Genomic DNA, 21,391 nt, shown 5'->3' on the forward strand with positions numbered 1-21,391 from the left:
AACTAATGTAATTATTGACAATATTTTTTTGTATAATGTTGCTCTTAATATTATATCTGAAAATGAGGATCCTGAACTAAAATCTTTTGAAGAATGTCAACATAGAAACGGTTGGCTTTAGTGCAAAGAATCAGTCGATCCAGAATTAAACTCACTTTCAAAACGTCAAGTTTTTGGACCAGTAGTTCGAACACCAGAAGGTGTAAAACTCGTGGGATACAAATGAGTATTTGTGAGAAAAAGAAATGAAAACAATGAGGTCACGAGATATAAAACTAGACAAGTTGTGCAAGGTTTTTCACAAAGACCTGGTATTGATTTTGAGGAGACATATTCTCCGGTAGTGAATGCAATTACATTAAGATATTTAATTGGCTTGATTGTGTATAAAAGTCTGGATATGCATCATATGATGTAGTTACAACATATTTATATGGATCACTTGATAATGATATTTATATGAGAATCCCAGAAGGATTTAAGGTACCTAAAACATATATATCAATTCCCGAGAATGGTATTCAATAAAGTTATAGAGATCACTATATGGATTGAAACAATCAGGACGAATGTGGTACAATTTCCTAAGTAGATATTTATTGAAAGAAGGATATCAAAATAATCCAATATGTCCGTGTATTTTTAGAAAGAAATAACAATCAAGATTTGCTATTATAACTTTATATATTGATGACTTGAATATAATTGGAACTCCTGAAAAGCTTTCAAATGCAATAGAAGATTTTAAGAAATAATTTGAGATGAAAGATCTCGAAAAAACAAAATTTTACCTTGGTTTACCAATTCAGTATTTAGCCGATGGAATATTTATTCATCGATCAACTTATATATGAAAAATTTTGAAAAGATTTTATATGGACAAAACACATCCATTAAATATTCCAATGGAAGTCCATTCATTAGATATAAAGAAAGATATATTTCGACCTCAAGAATATAATGAAGAATTTCTTGGTCTTGAAGTATCATATCTCAGTGCAATTGGTGCACTTATGTATCTTGCTAATAATATAAGACCAGATATTGTATTTTCAGTAAATTTATTGGCTAGATATAGTTCTTCTCCTACAAAAAGACATTGAAACGTAATTAAGCATATACTCCGTCATCTCTGAGGAACAATCGATATGAGTTTGTTTTATTGAAATAAATCAAATTTTGATCTAGTTGGTTATATAGATTCTGGATATTTATCTGATCCACACAAAGCTAGAACTCAAACAGGCTATTTGTTCACTGTGGAAGAACTGTTATATCATGGCAATCGGTAAAACAGACTATAACGACCACTTCCTCAAATCATGCTGAAATTCTTGCAATTCATGAGGCTAGTCGAGAATGTGTATGGCTAAGGGCAATGACTCAACAGATTCGTAAAATATGTGGCTTGCCTTTTAATAAAAATCTTCCAACAATATTATACGAAAACAACACAACTTGCATAGCCCAAATCAGAGGAGAATATATTTAAGGAGATAGAACAAAGCATATTTCACCGAAGCTTTTCTGCACTCATGATCTTGAAGAAAATGACAATATCAGTGTACAACAAATTTGTTCGAAGGATAACCTGACAGACTTATTTACAAAGGTATTACCAATCGCAACTTTTGAAAAATTGGTGCACAACATTTGAATGTGGCGATTCAGAGATCTTAAGTGATGTTTTCTTGAGGGGAGTAAATATATTGTATTCTTTTAGGAATATATATTATATGAAATATGTATATATTATATGAGATATGTACTATTTTTGCTTCATTAGGGTTTCTTTCCATTGAATTTTTTCTAGTAATGTTTTAACGAGGCGTATTTCATATATATATGGGCATCTAAGGGGGAGTATTATGAATATTATAATAATAAATAGATGCTCATTGTTTAGTGTCCCAAAAGCCATGTGTCACCCTTCATATTGGTCATGTGCTTTATAGTTATTCATGATTGGTGTCCATGTAAGTCCACATCCTACTTGCCACTTTGCTATGGCATTTGGTGGATTTTAAAATCACATACATTTGTGAGAATTTCACTTCAAAATTCCACTAATTTCATATTATCCAATTTTATAATTTTAGTTATTTTATTTTATATATTTAATATTTTTATATAAATATATTATTATATTATATTTTCTCTATATCCGTGTTCTCATTGTGTTCCTCAAATTCACAACAAAACTAAAGTAGTCAACAGAATGAATTATAAAATAATTTGCAATACAATGGTATAAAGCAACCAACGGAAACACATAAACTAGAAGAAAAAAATGTCAATGTGCAATCTACATGAACCAAGGACAAAGTTTGAAATCACATAATCAGAAGAATTATCTACAAAATCTTATTCATATACAAGAATTTATTAAGCAAAACAGAATCAAAAGAACCCTACAACTTGTACACATAATTTAACATAAATTTGTTTTAAGATTGTTATGTAGGCAAAAGCACATGAAACCATAAAAATTATATACATTAAAGATATGAGTCCAACAAATTCACGTTGTCTCCTTAAGACAAATTTACTCACTCTAGTGCCTGAGTTTAGAAAGTAATTGCCTCCCAGGATAGAACATACTACCTATTCTATGAATGTAGCACCTCGTCCACAAAATCAACGAACTAAACTTTGTGGATATATCGAACTTCTTCTACGAACTTTGAAGATGGAAAGAATTTTTTAAAGTAAGAAAATGCTATTGCAAATGTCGGGAAATCAAATTGAAGAAATGATATATTTATAGACTAATTTGTGGTCATTCACATAATCATGTTCTTTCTTAGATTTGATTATTTATAAAAGGATGCAATCATTCATAAAAGAACACAAGTTATGGATTAAAAAGATGTAACCCTACATGAAGAGTACATACCATTCTTCCAACGCTAATATTAAAAAAATAAATAGAAAACAAACAATCATGTTGGGTATGATTACAATTAGCATGTGAAGAATAATACAATATGTAATAATTGTTATGAGGCAAAAACACATATATGTATACATATACAAAAACAAATTACATATACATTAAAGATCTGAGTCCAACGAATTCACATTGTCTCCTTAAAACAAATTTACTCACCCTAGTACTTGAGTTTAGAGAGTAATTGTCTCCCATGATAGAACATATCACTTTTCTTATGGATGTAGCACCCCGTCCATAAGATCAACGAACTAAACTTTGTGGATATACTGAGCTTCTTAAATTATGAAGATGGAGAGAACTAAGTAAGAAAATGCTATGGAAAATTGTTCTTAAATCAAATTGAATAAATGACATATTTATAGACTAATTCGTGGCCATTCGAATAGTCATGTCCTTTCTTCAATTTGGTTATTTATGAAAGGATGCAACCATTTATCAAAGAACGTAACTTATGGAAGTGAAAAGATGTAACCCTACATGAAGATTTACATACCATTTATTCCAACAATCCCCCTCATAAATGGTAAGTTGACAAATTAAGATAAAAGATACAAGAAAATGTTCGGTATTTCCCAATGAAGAACCTGCATTGAGATAAGTAGTAAACACTTTGAACTTTTCCTCGTGAATATCAATCGAGTTTACTTAGCTAATCAGTGGACTTGATGCCTTGAACTGTCAGCCGTTATAGAGTAAACTAAAACAATTGAATCACACATTTTCTCATTATAACAAAGTTTGTTCTCATAATTGTGTTCATTTTGGCCTTAAACATTGTTTGGTCTCATGAGTGTTTTAGAGAATACACCTTAAAATTCTCATAGAAGCGACCCCTTTACACTCACATAGGTGATTCCTACAGAGAACATCGTATATGCTCTTTTCATAAATAATTATTCAACAACTTATAGAAATCACCAAAAACATAGTGCTTGCCCTAAAACCACAACAACATTGTCTCATCATCCTTAGAATGGGTAAGAAGAAAAAAATTCAACGCAATGCTCACTAAGTTATCCAGAGTTCGGTTTGCTCGTTGAACCTAGATCTTGGGATCTCGAGTCAACTAGGTTAGGTTGTCTCTCTGGTTAACTTTTTAAAATTAAAGGCTTTAATCTCATTCTCCTTGATGAATTTCAAGCAACTCTCCAGTTAGGCTTTTTACGAGCGGATCCGCAATATTATCTTATGACTTTACGAAAGTCAATTGTGATATTTCCACTAAAAAGTAGTTGTCTTATTATATTAAATCTTCGTCATATATGTTGAGACTTATTATCATTCACTAAAGAGGTATATGAAATTTTCATATACAACTCAAATATATTCCAACCTCTTTTTAAATTGTTATCCAATATTTTAAAACTTGAATTATCATATTGAAATAATTATTTTTCTCAAATGCCCACAATAATATAAAATTTTAGAAGGTTTCAATCTTTCCATAATTCACAAGGAATTTTCTATGTTTTCATATATGGAATTTCATATAAAATACAATAAACCTTCAACCAAGGGAAACATATTCACGTAATATGTCTTATCCTGATTTTGGAATTAATCATTTTATAGACTAGAAGATTCCTGATTATGAATTTCATTGATATGACATCTTTTGTCTTATATATACTATTTTTCTCTAATGACTCCCATAGATTTTGGCTAAATCCAAGTGTGTTATGTAGTCTACTTAAAATGTGACTCTTGCATACATATTTTGTATATGTTTTCTGTTGGAGTATATCAGCAAGCAGCGGAAGCAACAAGGATCAATAAGCACTCTAATTCATTAATTTTGGCAGTAACTAAACCATGCTCATACAATAACAAGAGGGTTTCAAGCCATACCTTTGTAGAACTTCTTGAAATCTTGATTTTCGGCTACAAACTTCTCCGAATCTTGCTATGAACCACGAGCTTTAGCTGAGTTGTGAGACTCAAAATAAGCTTGAATGAAGGAAACTTGGAAAAGAACTCACTGTTTCAACCCATTTGAAGATTAACTTCTTCAACTCTAATTTTTCAGCAAAAACTCTATAGATGCATGCCTCAATTCCACTCCAATCTTCTCTATTTTCGGATTGGTGTCATAATTCTCTCGTAGTCTTGTTGTTTTTGTAAAGATACACATCGTTCAATGAATAAAATAAGTGTTATTTAATTTTGGCATTTACTCATATGCAATAAACAAAGCTCCTTGGTTATCTTATGTGAACTTAAGCATGTATGTGTGATATACAAGTGGATCATTCCTTAAGTGATAACCTAAATATATCTGTAGTATGAGGATTAAGGTGGGATACCTGATCCTGGTGGCACTACGGATACGGCCCGCTTTGTAGAAGTTTGCAATTGTTGTAAATTACTACAGATAGTAGATCCTTACCATTCATGTGGAGACGTGCGAGCAGGGGTGTCCTATACAAAGAGTTTGTATAAGACCTGCACCACGAGATGACTAGACTCTGTATATAACGCCGTTGATACTAGAGACTTACATCTCACGTAAACGACCATAGGTGACATGACCTCAATCTTGAGTGTTTTGGGAACTTCTGCCTTTGAGGGTGGTCCTTTGATTAGTATGGGTGAGAGTGGCCAGATTGCCAACTCAACATGCCTACTTTTTTGGGGATTTGTCTGATCTGGGAGCTAGGAACTCAATCCACAAGATGAAATTCACTCATTTCCCGAAGCAGGGATAAGTAGAGAGATTGATCCCTTAAGGGCTGATTTCGGGGCTTGAACATAGTGGCCACAGCTTCTTTTTGGAAAAGAAGACTTAGTCATAGTAGGACTATGACTTATGTTCATTAGAGGGATCAGTGGTACTTAAGGATACAGATGTAACTACAGAAGCATAACGATTATTGGCCCAGCTGTACTTACGAGCGGTCTGTGAAGGTTGTCGCACTGTTGATTGGTTAAGATGGATACATAATATATTTGTGGTAAGGCTGTCTCTTATACACATCTAGATGTGTATAAGAGACAGCATTGTTCAATGAATAAAATAAATGTTATTTAATTTTGGCATTTACTCATATGCAATAAACAAAGCTCCTTGGTTATCTTATGTGAACTTAAGCATGTATGTGCTGTCTCTTATACACATCTAGATGTGTATAAGAGACAGCCATTAAAGTCCAGTAGCTGCACTCTTCTCACTATAGATATATATTTGTCCACTTGATTTAATCATGATCAGTAAGTTGATCCTTCACAGGTCGTTCGTAATCACAGCTGGGTCAAGATCACCGTTTTACCCTGGTAAATACATCTCGTTCCTTAAGCTCCCTCTGACCCTCTAATGAACAATTTGATTCATAATACTTATGAATCAAGTCCTTTCTCTATCATCAGAAGGTGAGGCCCCGATTGTTCAAGACTTGGAATCAGTACTTAAGAGAACAACCTATCTGCTAATCCTAAATCGGGTAGGAGTGAATTCCATCTTGCAAGGCTATGTCCCTAACTATTCATCCGGTCTTATCCCCAAAATGGAAGGCTTATTGAGCAATGTTGTTTGACTACTCTCACCCATACAGATCAAAGGATAATCTCGAACAAACAGGAGTTCATAGCTAGTTCAAGATTAAGATCGAGTTATCCTAGGTTACTTAAAATGAAATAGTCAATTTTAACAATAAATGGTCGTTATAAAGAAAAGTGACTATTTCGTGGTCCAGTCTATATGCAAACTCATTGCATAGGATGCCCCCACTCACATGTCTCTACATGAATGATCTATGGATCACATCATTTGTATTACCTACAAATCCAATAGTGTTACCAAGATGAGATACCCAATTTCATCTCTATACTTATTAGACTATTTAGGCTATATACTATTAACTTGATCTTGTTTATGTCACGACATAAAGTTAAAGTATTCATACTATAATCATGGATATGTTTATTGGATTTTCATAATAAAATACAAAATCAACAACTTTATTGAATAAATTATTCAATAATATTTTATTGATAAATAGAATGTTTAACATGAACTGCGAGTTCTAGAACATTCCAACATTTTCTATGTCTTAAATGCAAGCAACTTTTCTTTGTTGGTTTCTCCTTATTTAATTACATTAACATGTCTTTCAAAATCTTGCCAACGTCAAAGAATAGCATTTTTACTTGCCATCAATTGAAGTCATTGCCATTAAATCTCATAATTTCTCCATGATTTCTACCAACAATATTTCGTACACCAATTTGGTGTCGTTGATAACATTCATATGAAGTCGATCATCAAATATTTGTGGGGAAAAAAATTTGCCGAACAAGTTTCCACAAAATAAAAAGCAATAAATCAACAAATAAACTCAAGACATATTTTTCATTATGCTTGAAATGTAAAATGACATGAGAACATTATGTATGCATAGTAGTAAAAGCGGGCCAGATAATCTCAACAGACAAGATAAAACCAAATTGATATAAAATTGAAGGAAATCCAATTTAGAATAATGTTCTTCAATCGAATCAATAATTTTAGGGCCCAGCGAATTACATATACATTAAAAATCTGAGCCCAACGAATTCACGTTATCTCTTAAGACAAATTTACTCATCCTAGTGTCTGAGTTTAGAGAGTAATTATCTCCTAGGATAGAACAAATCTCCTTTATTATGGATGTAGCACCCTGTCCATAAAATTAACGAACTAAACTTTGTGGATATATCAAACTTCTTCTTAAATTATGAAGATGGAGAGAACTTTAAAGTAAGAAAATTTTATAGAAAATTATTCTTAAATCAAATTGAAGAAATGACATATTTATAGATTAATTCGTGGTCATTCGAATAATCGTGTCATTTCTTCAATTTGGTTTTTATGAAAGGATGCAATCATTTATCAAAGAACATGACTTAAGGAAGTGAAAAGATGTAACCCTACATGAAGAGTTACATACCATTTATTCTAATAATAATATATATTGGGATATTATATATATTTGTATCGAATATAAAATGTTTAAATGCAATAGTATAGTAAATAAAATTAAAATGAGTACAACCACTTTTAGATAATAAGTGCAAAATATTGTTAAACCTATTAAATTTTCAAACCAATTACAACTTTACAATTAATTATAATTGAAAGCACTTTTTTAATCATTTTTTTAGTAAATGAAATGACAACTTTATAAATTTCATATATTTATCACAATTTTAGGGTGCCTAATATTTATGGATATGATATAAAACTTATTTTATAACCTTTAATTGAAATTTAACCCTATAAATGAATGTTACATGCAATTAAAATTTGAATTGGTATAGGTTACTTTAGCATTAAAGTTCACACAGTTTATTGAAATAATGTTGAAATTTAACCCTCTAAAAAATGATGAAATTAATCAGTTACCCTTGCTTATTTTATTTGAAAAAAAACGACATAATGAGATAATGAAATAATTATTGGAATGAAGTGTTATTTAAAAGGGTACTTTGGCCTAAATATGATTTTTTAGATATCCTACCATTTTAATATAGTATAGATCTTAGATAGACGTCATTTTCAGATATTCTATCTTAGTTTAATATAGATATTAGACCAAATAGACGTCATTTTTTAAAATGTTTTACCAGCCTTTATAATTGGAAATGACAAAAGATCTTTAAGATCGATATTAAAAAAATTTATTTACAGATATAATATTGTGACGACGAATATTTTAATCTAAGATGTAAGTATAATTTATAAACGAGTAAATATAAATGTTCATGACCAAAGCAAGTATAACTCAATTAGCATATGAGTATATTAGTAACCATGAGTTATGTGGTTTGAATCTCCCTACCATCTACTATCGGTGGACGTGAATTCCTCATTTTCCATCAAAAAAATCATTGTAAAATTTGTAAATAATAAGTTTCTAATATTTTATTTAAATTAAAGTTTGAAATTTAAAAGATACTAAATTATCAAAATCAAAATAGAAATAATTTTTAAACTAAAGGAAGTTAGTTACAAAATTTATTATTATTGTTGTTGTTTGTTGTTTAGTTAAAAGTTTGAATTTAAGAGGATAAATCATGGATCATCACAGAATTAAAAAAATATATATTTATAATCCTCCCAATCAAATTAAAAAGATTTTTAGATTGAACTAAAAAATGATTATCACAGCTAAAAATAATTTTGGTTGAATTAAAATTTAAAATTAAGAAGACAATTAAATCTTCAAATCAAAATAACAAATATATTCTTTTGACTAGGTGTGCACTGATTTTTTCTATAATTTTGTTTACATTAAAGTTTGAAATTAAAAAAAATAATCAAATCATTCAAATCAAAATAGATTTTTCTTTTTTACTAATGGATGATTAACACAAAATTTTAAAAAAGAATAGCATAAAATATTTGAGTTTATATATTTTCTTTTGTTAATATATTTTAAACTGAATTAGTAATAGTTAATATAAAATAATTGTTATTTCTCGACACCTTACTTTCAAAATTTTTATAAATATTTTTCAGGATTTATTTAGAAAAAAAATCTCTTATTCTCTGTATCAAAAAAAGAAATAATAATAAATAAAAAAACTAAAAAAAACTCTTATTCATAATAAAATAAAGTTGTATTATTAACTTTAGTAAATAATTAATCTTTTGAAACTTTACACAACACGTGCAATGTACGTAGTATCAAACTAATAGGTTTAAATATCACTTGATCTCTATATTTTGAAGTTTCTTTAAAATAAAAAAAAAATCTAATCTTTACACTTTCATATTAGCAATTTTATAATACGACTTAAATTTAATCCCAAGTTAATTTTTAGATACTATATGTCCATACATTTAAAATTATATTTTTACAAATTTTAATTACCGGTTTCAGTTTGGTTTTAAAATTTCAAATTTGGTTTTAGATACTATTATATCGGTGCATTTAAAATATATAATTTTTATGAATGTTTTTTACGAGTTAGGTTTTTAAAATTTCAAATCTGTAGCAAACGAGTCTCTAGCTTTTAAATTTGGTGTATAATTTCAAAAAGTTAACAAATATTAATATTTTCTATTTTACATCTAATAAATTGCAAACTATTCACATGATTTAAAAACTTAATTGTTTTATTGAGCCTAAAGTTTAATTTTATGTCTAATTAAGTCTTAAATATTTAAATTGATTTTTATGTATATATAAATAGTCTAACAAGACCTTTTCATCTTATATAATTGCTTTTTTTTAATAATTTCTTATTGAATATAAATTTAAAATTTTAAATAATTATTGAAGTTTCTAAGCAGCTAAACTTTAACTTTATACGAATTTGTGCATCCCATGACATGAAATCTTATCATCGCTTGAAATTGGTCAATTTATAACATTCATCAATAAAAAAAAAGTATGTCAAACATATGTAATTACAAACTGCAATTACATGAGAGCATGGAATCTTGAACAACTATCACTTGTCATATAATTGCAGTTTGTAATTACATACGTTTGACGTACTTACCTTTTAATGATGAATGTTAAATTTTTCCATTTCAAGCTACAGACTATTGGCTAGAGTAAACATTTACAGAAGTTCATCCAAATGAGATCTTACTAAGAGAGCATAGTCGACCAGAAAGTTTGTGAATTTATAATGAGATGGATTAGTGTGAGGCAAACACAAAAGTTCAATATACAATATACAAGTGAAAAGGACATAACAAGTGTACTTATCCACAACATAAATTAGGTACTTCTTAATCATGTTGATTATGGATCTAGTCATTCTAATCATATACAATTATATCTACAATACTCATAGTTCACTATCGATATGGAACAGTGCGTTTATTATAGTTTTAGGTTGTCTGAGAAAAGAGGCAGCAATTCAACGTACTATACTATTAGATCCACATATCATGTCTTACCTACATCAGACTGGTTTTCTTGGAATTGCACAAATTAGATTGGCACCTTATTATAGCTTTGATAGAACGTCAGAGACCAGAAACCCACACATTTCATATGTCTAGTGAGGAATGCACAACTACGTTGTAGGATGTTGCAGTTCAATTTGGATTACTAGTGGACAGAGAACATGTGACTGGATTCTTGTAATATGATTGGAAACAAAATTGTAATGATTTTTTGGCATTCGACCAATTGATTTGAAATGCTCAAAATTGAGTATCTCGTAGTTAGTGTCGCAATTTACAGAGTTGTTCCCCGTTGCTGACGAGATCAACGCATACAGATATGCACAAGCATATATTATGCAATCTATTGGAAGATTTCTGTTCGCCGACAAGTCCAATATGTTGGTATATCTTATGTTTCTTCCACTGTTGGCCAATTTTGAGCAAGTTTGAACGTACTCATGAGGTGGTGCCTACCTTGCATGGCTTTAGAGAGAATTATGTCAGGCTAGCCCTACACCAACTTTGAAAATAGTAGACCCCACTGATATTACTACAAGTATGGGCTTATGATAGATTTAACATTGTAGCACCGCAAGTAAAGTTACAGACTCCATATCATTTTATGGGACATCCATTCAATGCCAGATATTATTTTCTTTACATATTTATTCCCTTATCATTTTATGTAATAAAATATTTTAATTGTTTTATATTCATTTTAGATGGAGCAATATCTTAGTTGCATCTGAATAGTTAGCAAACATGTTGATAGTATACTGACTATCAATAATTAGGTAACAACATATATGTTTCATATACAAATGGATATTACATATTTTTTTTGTCATAATTATTCTAGTATGAAATTTCAGATCAGTTGAACGCCATACACACGAGATATTATGTCAATATTGCCTGATTATTGTCGTGATGGTCAAGACCTTTGGTTGACGGTTAGCCTTCCTCTTATATGCTTCCATATCATGGAGTGGCATCAACAAGATCGAGTATTAAAATAGTTTGATCTGCTATAAACGATACTATTATTGTATTATACATTCCCGCAACTACACCAAATTGATTTAAGAGGTAAACACGACCAAGTTCAGCATCGACTTCATGCAAAATATATACCATTGTGGCGTGTACGTCGTGATCGTTATGCACGAGGATAAATAATAGATGGGTCAGTTGTATCAAATGAATACTTGTGCACGACTCAGTCACGAGAAGATTTATCACACCTGACGGCGCTTACTATTATTGCAATGTAAGAATTTTATCATCTTGTGCTTTTCAATTATATGGTACAAATATTATTTTATATCGATATTTTTCATCATACACAATAATTTTATCCAAATTGTACACCAATATTTAGTATAACACAATTTACCAGAATTGAGTTCCATTTGTGACTAAAACTTGGTAAAAATGTAGAAAATATCATTCGACAGACACAAAGACTCAATATTGCTGACATTGACCAAAGACGTAGTCATTGTGGATGATAAGGACAACATGGCGAAGTTATTCCAGAGTAACACGTTGACCAAACACGTTGACCATAAACCTCACATATTTTATGATTTGATTCCAACTTCTCCTTGACACTCACTCGGAGTACAAGCAGACATCACATCAAGTTTCGATAATCAACAAGAGTATTATACGCACGATGAACTTTTGTCTGTCGTCATTTAAAATGATATTGATGATGTATTTATCATCAGCAACATTTTGAAGTGTTTGTACCTCATTGTGGGCACAATGTCTACAAAGACGACCACCATTGGCACATGAGTGATTTGTAATTCAAACTTTTTAGCTTCACATGAACTTTTATCTTGAAATAAAAGAGCAAGTTTGAGATACGTTAAATCTAATTAATGAAACTAATGAAAAAAAAGAACAAGGAAAAAAAACTCCTAACTTGTGGACTCGATCCAAGATTTTGGTCTTCACTCATGGATTGGATCCACGAGTACTGTGACATGGCAGCCACCTACCAATGACGGTGGTGGTGACTGGGTCTACGAGTACTGTGACATGGCAACCACCTACCAATGACAGTGGTAGTGATTGGATTAAAGAAAATTGTGTACCAGTATACGATTTTTTCAAATCCAAATCAACCATATTTTTGTCAATAGTTTGCTCCTTAACCTTGTTTATAAAATTGATTTTTTTTCAACCACTTTACTTTTTTTTTTCAAGTACCCTATTTTTGTCATTACTTTAAAAAAAACTACATTATTCTTGAATTTAATCTTGCAAAAGAATCTAAAATGTTTTATATAAACTAAAATTTTACATAATATAAAACATTTTGTCTATATAATTAGATGATCTTGTCATATAAATTCAATATAATAATTTAAGAGATGGGTGTCACTCTCATTATTAGACCAATCGGCCTGAAAAAGTGTAGGTTTAAGCTTGGCCCAGACCCAAGACAAAGATTCTTAAATGGGCTATAATATAAACTCGACCCCACTTTCAATAGTCATGCATGCCAATGACCCAACCCTTTGGACTTGACTAATTGAAATTGGATCAAATTTTAAGCCTAAGTTTAGATCATTTGAGATGGCCAATGGGAGAAGTTGTGATACTTGACTCGATTCTTGCTTTGAAACGACATTATTGGATATAATATATTAAACAACTACATCAATCCTAAGGATCCATAGGTTAGTACAGGTCCATTACAGCAATTAAAATGTTTAAATTGTTTCGTCTTAGATTTTTATTTCAATTTCAATTTTGTATATCTAGATTAAAAAAATACAATAATATCTTTGTATTCTATTCGGCTCAATCCTTCTAATAAAAGTTTTGGCCTAGTTAAGTTTAGTGAAAGTCAATTAAAAGAATGAAAAGTAACTGTTGAATACAAAGTATCCATTGCCTGAATTCAAACTCGATTTCATTCAATACTTCACAAGCAACGAGGTTCAAAATTCCCATTTACTAGCCTCTTTGATAATTTCATTACCCTCACAAGCAAGATCACATCCATCATTACGAGCTTGTACACAGTTATAGAACTACTAGGTTAGCTATGACAACAGGTACATGACCCAAGAGTGCCTCAAAGTTCCGCCATTGAATTGTTACTAATCCTTTGATATTTATTTTTTAAAAAGTTACTTTTAGATTTTCTAAATTAAATTTACTAAAAAGTCATTAAATTATTTCTTATTTAATCTTATTTTAAAATTTCAAGTATTTATTTATTAATTTTACTCGAAAATTATATTTATTTAAGTTTTGGTGTGTTTATTAATTTTTTATTTATTAAAGTTTCATTCATAACTTTATTCTTAAAAAAAAAAAAAACATTTTATTAATTTTTAACACTTCAAAGTTGTGTATTACCTACAAATTATGATGTATAAAATTAAAAGTAAATCCAAACATGGCCACACGAGACGAGCAGTGTTGAACTGAAATTGGGGAAATGTAATTACTTTAAGCATTGATGATGATTGTAAAACATTATCAGAGTAGAGAGAAAAAGCTCCTACTGTTACCAGTCTCACTTCACATCACTACAAACCCCAGTCGATCAGAAGAAAACGGAGAGAACGATGGCTTATCTGTTGCATAAGTCTGCTCGCTTAAGCTCATCCATTAACAAATGTGCAACAGATTCGTATCCCATTTCCCGAGCTGCAAAAATCAACCCAAAAATTATTAAAACCAAAAGCACATAAAAAATTTCACAAACTCAAACAGAAAATTCAATAACCTCTGTAAATGGCAAGCCCAGTTGGAGCCATCTTGCGCTTCTTCAAACACAATGAACTGCATAAAAAAAAAAAAAAAAAAAAAGAAAGAAAGAAAAAGAAAGAAAGAGTGACCATTGAGTAAAAAAAACCCTAATGAAAACTTGTGATACTCTGTTTCTATAGACATCAAAATAATCAAACAAACCTGTTGCATATCCAATAAGGGTTGATTCCTTTCTCCTCCACACAATGAGGGCACATCCATTTCTTGTTCTCAATCACTTCTTCCATTTCTAATCAACAAACAACACAGCCCCATTTTAACATTAACTCTATATCCTAAAGATTTTGATCAGTATTTTGTATTGGAGAGAGAGATGTTTACCTTCGCCATATCTGACCTTCAGACAAGCTCGGCAAAAGACACCATTGGAGGAATGACAAACAGAGCAATCAGTTTTTCCTATAGGGGAACAGCTAGTATATTTCAACTACTATTGATATATTATCACTGAGATAGATTTCGTTTAGACCACTTACCGATGCATGGTTTATCCATATCGAAATTACCACATCTCTCGCAATCTTCTTCACCACATAGTTTCTTCTGCCTACACATTAATTAAATTTCAACCACCGTCCATAAGAATTGGAAGAAATGTTGAATAACAGAAGATTGAATTTGAATGTACCTGCAGAAATGGCAGCAGATTCCAAAAACAGGATCATAAACACTCCCTCGTCCCTTACTACTACACCTCCGTGCCGATGCGTCCGGCGAAAGCCGATGTTCCAAATCACTGATTTCCACTGAAGGAGCATTCGCAGGCCTCTTCATAATCTCTTCCCCCACTGCAAAATCAAACATCGGTAAATAGAAAATCATAACCAACGTGAATACAGTAAGTATACTCATTCAGTATTACTCGATTTAGATCTACCTTCATTACACTCAAATTTTAGACTGTGAACTGATTTCCCCTTCAATCTGTTGGACCTCCGGAAGGAGAACTGGAAACGCAACGGAGTGGAGACCGGTGAAATCTGCTTCAATCGATCGGAACGACGAAGAGGAAGAGAAATCCGGGAGAGCGTATTGTGACATTTTCTCGCGTGGATCTTTGCCGACTTTGCAGAGGAAATAATGGAATGAAGTTCGGATACGGTCTTTTTCAACCCTAGCGACGCCAATCGCTCCTGATCCAGCAAATTTCCATCAAAATCAAAACTCACAGAGAATGAAGAAGAAGAAGAAGAAGAAGAAGAAGAAGAAGAAGAAGAAGAAGAAGGATTGATAGAGATACCTTATTCTCTAAAATGCGAGCGTTTCTGAGATCTTCGTAGTCGCTTTTAGCTCTGAGTCTTCCCATGGCGTTTGTTTGTTTGTTTCTGCTCCGAGTCTTCTTTGCTGCTACTGCTTACTGATCAATCCTTAAGAGAGCGATTGGAAAGTTGAGGAGATGATAAAATAACATGATTGTCGCTCAGAGATTGTCACCGTGTGCACATGGGGAACGTTGAGATCTCGCTAGTGGGACCTACTAACGTCGTTAATGCTACTGCCTATTGTGTTTTGTGCGGTCATTCAATTTGTGTGACGGAACTGTAACTTTAACATTTGAACTCCAACGGTCATATTTTGTGTGCGCAAATATCCGCTTTTTTTAATTTCGAAAATGAATACGTTTGAATTTGGTAATAAGAATTTATTCTTTTTTCTTCTAAAGATAGAATAAGCCTTTTTTTCCCCTCCTTTAGAAAAGTATTAAAAAAAAGTTTTTGCTTTCCTTTTCTCTCTTCTCTTATTATTATTATTATTATTTTTGTTTTTTTTGGTGTTTGCATGTAGGATTTGGGTGGCATATGTTATCAACTTAAGCTTTTAAATTGATTGATGATTTAAAGATGTCTTTCACATTTGTTTTTTTTTTTAATTAAAATATCATTTTAGTCATTGTACTTTGATATTAGTTCTATTTTAGTCCCTATTGTTTTAATTGATCAATTTAAATCCCTCTACTTTGAACAAAGCTTTAAAATGGTCCATAATGTTAAGTTATGACTAGCAATTAGTTTAGGTTGCAATTTTTTAAAAAAAATAAAAGAAATGCCAAATATGATAGGGAAAATGCAGAGTCAGCAATAGGGGTGTTAAAAAACCCAATGACCTAAAAAAATTAATCAACCCAATCCAACCAGTACAGTTTTTGTTGGGTTATCAACTCATTTGGGTCGGGTTGATTTCAAATAAATGAAAACTTTATGAGTTGGGTTAGTTCATAGATTCACTTAATATATACAAACTAACCCGAACTTATTATTAACTTTAAAATATATTTTTTTGTTACTTATAATACAATTATTCATACATATATTGATTTTAGATTTATTTAGTTTCATTATTTTTTGAATAATTTATTCTCAAACAACTCTTAAAAATAGTTTCTTAGCACTTTTGAAAGATAGTTTCATTATATAAATTGAAATTGTGTTGTTAATCTTAATTCAATACATAAAAATAATTAAATTAGATTTTTACGTATTTACATTTTACTACTTTTTAGAACAAAGTTTTAAATAAATGGGTGGAGTAATCCAACCCAACCCAGATATTTCATGATTGTGTTGGATAGATTCATTTTTTAATATGGGTTATTTGGATTGAAGAAATTTACATTCTGAATAATTAGTTTGGGCCTAAAAAGTTTTTTAATCCAATTCAAGTCGATCCATGAACACCCATAATCAACCATATATCTTTTGTTTGTCTACTATTTTAGGAGGATAGTAGGAAATTTGTTTCTTTAAATAGTTAGAAAATACAATGTGCAATTTAACGGTATACAAAAGAACTTAATTTCAAGTTTTGCAAAGCCCATGGCAGGGGGATTATATCCTTCATTGACGACAACGAAGAAGGGGACAACTCCAACCTGTTTATTAACCCACATTAAACCTTTAGCTACTTTCAATTTCAAAGTACTCCACACTCTTCATTAATCAACCATGAAACTTCAACCATTAGTTTCAGTTTTGAAGCTCTTGTTAGGGTTGATGCCCTAAAGTCTCGTGTCCTGTAGTTTGTAAACTGTTTGTACGAATGCTTGTGTTGTATAATATATGATATTTACTTCACATCTTCATTTTGCTCAGTTGTATGTTTTATTTGTTTTACCACAAACCAATAAACATAAAATCCCTAGTTATCTGTATGTAACTTAAGCATGTACGTGGTGACATACAAGTAGATCATGTCTTAAGGTGATAACCAAAATGGTTTGTAGTATATGGATATAGGAGGGAAACCTTATCCTGGTAACGCTACGGATGCGGCCCGCTTTGTGGAATGGTCACAAGTGTTGTGACTTGTCACAGATGGTCTAATCCTGATCATTCGTATAGGGGACATGCGAGCGGGACGTCCTATACAAAGAGTTTGTATAAGACCTGACCACGAAGTGTTAACGTCACATTATATAATACTGTTCATGACAAAGACTTCACTTCACTAGGATGACCATAGATAACATAATCTCAATCCTGAGTGAATTGGGAACTCCTACCACTGAGGGCGGTTCTTTGATTTGTATAGGTATGAGTGGCCAGGTCACCGATTAAACCTACCATTTTGGAGATTCGTCTAATTTGGGAGTTGAGAACGCAGCTACACGAGATGGAATTCACTCATTCCCCGAGGCAGGGGCAAGTAGATAGATAGCTCCCTTAAGGGCTGATTCCAGGGCTTGAACGATGTGGCGCCACACACCTTCTTTTGGCCTTCTCTTGGACCAAGAGGTGTTCACACATAGTTGGACTATGTTGTATTGTTCATTAGAGGAATCAGTGGTATTTAAGAAGTGAGATGTAACTACATGGGAAAAATGGTAAAATTGGTCCAACTGTACTTACGAGCATCTATGAAGGGTCATCGTACTCATGATTGGTTTTATCCGATGGACACAAAAATATATCTGTGGTAAGAAGAGTTCAACTGTTGTTCTTTAGTGGAATGCTTGGCAATTAACGGATGATGGATCTCGTGGCTAAAGAGTTTAGTCAGCTATTCACATACTGTTGAAGCTTCGAGCCACAGGTCCATAAGGTCCCCTAGGTAGTTTGGATAAAGTCGAGAATCAGTGTTTGGTCAGTTTGAAATGTTCAAATTGACAAAAGGGAGTTCAATTATATATGATACAATTGAACTGGTTAATTATATATGATATAATTGGCTAAATGTATGAGATACATTATTTTTGGAGGAAATTAGATATAAATATGATTTATATCAAGTGTAGGAGAAATTACTAGAGTAGATATATGATATCAAATTATAGAGTAAGGATATAATATGATTATATTCATTTATTAATTAAATTGGTTAATTATGAGATAATTGGCTGAAATATTCTCCTCAATTGTGCGTTAGTGGGAGAAGTGGTATTCGGTTATGGTAACCGATGAATAAAATGAAAATTTGTTTCACTTGGCAAGGAGTTCGAAAAAATCGCAACTGGTGTGGAAAAGTATCGGTCACCTAGTTGAGAGCCTATACGATAGAGTCTCATCGTCTAAACGATCGCACGCCTTTCTCTAAACGATCGCTTAGCTTTCCTAAACGATCACCTAGCGTGTCGCATTTTCTAAACGATCGTATACCTATTACTAGACGATCGCTTAGTAAAACCTACACAATCGTGTAGCTTTGTCTAAAGGATAAGCATTCCGCTATACGATAGAATTCTCTCCTATTTGTTTATCGTCTACACGATCAACCTATTCTCCGACCTTTACCAAATTCACCAAAGACCACACTTTGGATTCTCACTCTGAGAATACCAAGGCTTCAACTGGTGGTGTCGTCCCCGTTTCTTACTTGTTCGTGCTTGTTCGTGTTGCTGCCATTCGTGTAGACAATCGTGCTGCCGTAGCCGATTGATTTGTTGGGCGATAGAGTTTGTAGAGGTTCTTCCGCTGCGTTGAGTTCGAGTTTAAAGAGGGTCTTCAATTGGTATGTGAACTCAATCCCTTGTAGTTTATTTCTCAAAGTATGGCGTTAATTAGTGTTAATTTACAAAACTATCTGTTAGAATGTATGTGTTGTATTTCGGTCACGATGAAATCGAAAAGTTCTGAACGCGCTAATGGTTGCTCTTCGTTAAGAGTTCCTTCAATTGGTATTAGAGCCAAGTTTTAATATTCCAATTTCATTGATGCAACGAATTGTATATACATTCTTGGTGGGTGCATATCAGCTATGTTTAAGTGTTAAATTGTTGTGGATATGCGGGTTAATTAAGTTTTCTAGGATGTTAGCCTTGATTTGATTTAATTCTTTTACATTTTCGGTTGATTGTAAAAGTTCATGCATTTTTGGGCATTATTAATCATTATCGAGTTTGTAATTCAAACTCAGTTTGAGTCTTGAGTCGTTCGTGAAGAAGATCGGAGCAAGAGTTGCAATTCTTCGAGGAAGGAGACGATCAAGGGTTGATCGGGTCGTTAGACGATGGGGTAAGCGATCGCTGAGTATCGGGTCATGTAGACGATAGGATGCTCGTCTATCGTTTAGCTCAGCAAGCTCCATCACTTAGTAACTGACTAAACGATCATTTAACTTTCGCCTCATTAAGCGATCGCCTAGACGTGTCTCTTATACACATCTAGATGTGTATAAGAGACAGCATCTAGACGATCAGGCTTCACAGCCTCATTGTCATCTAAGTGATCGTTTAGCTTTTGTGCCTATCGTCTAGTGTGCGCTGGGCGATCATTTACCTTCAGCGTTTACTAAACGATGGACTTCTTCTGGCGGTTCAAGACCCGGTTTGCCTGTGAACCGGTTTGTTCAATGAAAAATGTAATAGATAGGGTTATTTCATTTCAGTTTTTTGTAAAGGCTCATCCCGATCCATTAATCCATAATTTAATACATGCGATGTATGGTTTTTATGTGTCATCTAGTATGCACATATAGAAAATCCCCCTTAGGTTATGCATTAGTCATGCATCATATATTTATTGTAAATGTTATAATTTAGAGAAGCATGATTTAATTATGTAAGTGCATGCTCATGCATCATATAATATAAGAGTTATATTTATGCATGCATAAGAAGCATTGACATGCATCATCTTTATATCATAATTGTTATAGTATAAGGGTGAATGGAAAGCATGTTTTGCTTGGTTATTACGCGTATATATAAAAGTTATGTATAGTAATGATCAAACATTGCATGAAGCATGACACATAGGTTACTTCATAAGTGTTATAAACACCTAGTTGTGCGCGGTGTAATTTTAGTTGTTTCTTTTTAAGAGTTAAAGAGAAACTAGAACTAAAAGAAATAAGAAAGAGTTGCATGCTCACTTAGGTTTAATTCATGGTTTTAAAATGTTTAAAACTTGGATAACATAGACCTAAGATCACGGTTCTAATATGATTAACAACTTTAAGGCTTTAGTTTCTTTTAATCAGTTTGATAGGATTAAATTGACTAATAAAAGGTTAAAGTGTAGAAAATTTATCTATAAGGGACCTTTTGTCTAAGGCGGGTTCTGTCTAGGCTGGGGTATTTAAGTTGACGGAAACGTAACACCCCTACCTGAGAACTTATTTGGAAAGGTGAATTAGATAGATTTGATGCATACATACAAGTTAAGGACAGTCCATTAAAATATTTAAATGTGACTACTTGAACTTGTTCATATTTCATAAACAAAAGTTGTTTATGAGCAGACTTTAAAAAAAATGACTTAGACTAAAATCAATAGTTGAATTGTCTAGGTTAATGAACCTCTAGGTAGAACATTCAGTGGGACGTA

General features: G+C 31.9%; 1 protein-coding gene across 1 annotated transcript; it reads right to left on the reverse strand.

Annotated features, from left to right (window-relative positions):
- Window positions 1-14,276: 14,276 nt before the first annotated feature.
- On the reverse strand, window positions 14,277-16,036 carry LOC120083439 (cell division cycle-associated 7-like protein). Its single transcript, XM_039039200.1, has 8 exons — window positions 15,871-16,036; window positions 15,508-15,763; window positions 15,259-15,418; window positions 15,107-15,177; window positions 14,952-15,029; window positions 14,772-14,859; window positions 14,587-14,642; window positions 14,277-14,507 (listed from the first exon to the last, which is right to left on the reverse strand). Exons 1-8 carry the CDS (start codon window positions 15,934-15,936, stop codon window positions 14,431-14,433), a joined length of 852 nt encoding a protein of 283 aa, XP_038895128.1. The 5' UTR covers window positions 15,937-16,036; the 3' UTR covers window positions 14,277-14,430.
- Between the last annotated feature and the right edge of the window lie 5,355 nt (window positions 16,037-21,391).

This window comes from Benincasa hispida, chromosome 8 (assembly GCF_009727055.1).
Source record: "Benincasa hispida cultivar B227 chromosome 8, ASM972705v1, whole genome shotgun sequence".
Taxonomy (NCBI): Eukaryota; Viridiplantae; Streptophyta; class Magnoliopsida; order Cucurbitales; family Cucurbitaceae; genus Benincasa; species Benincasa hispida.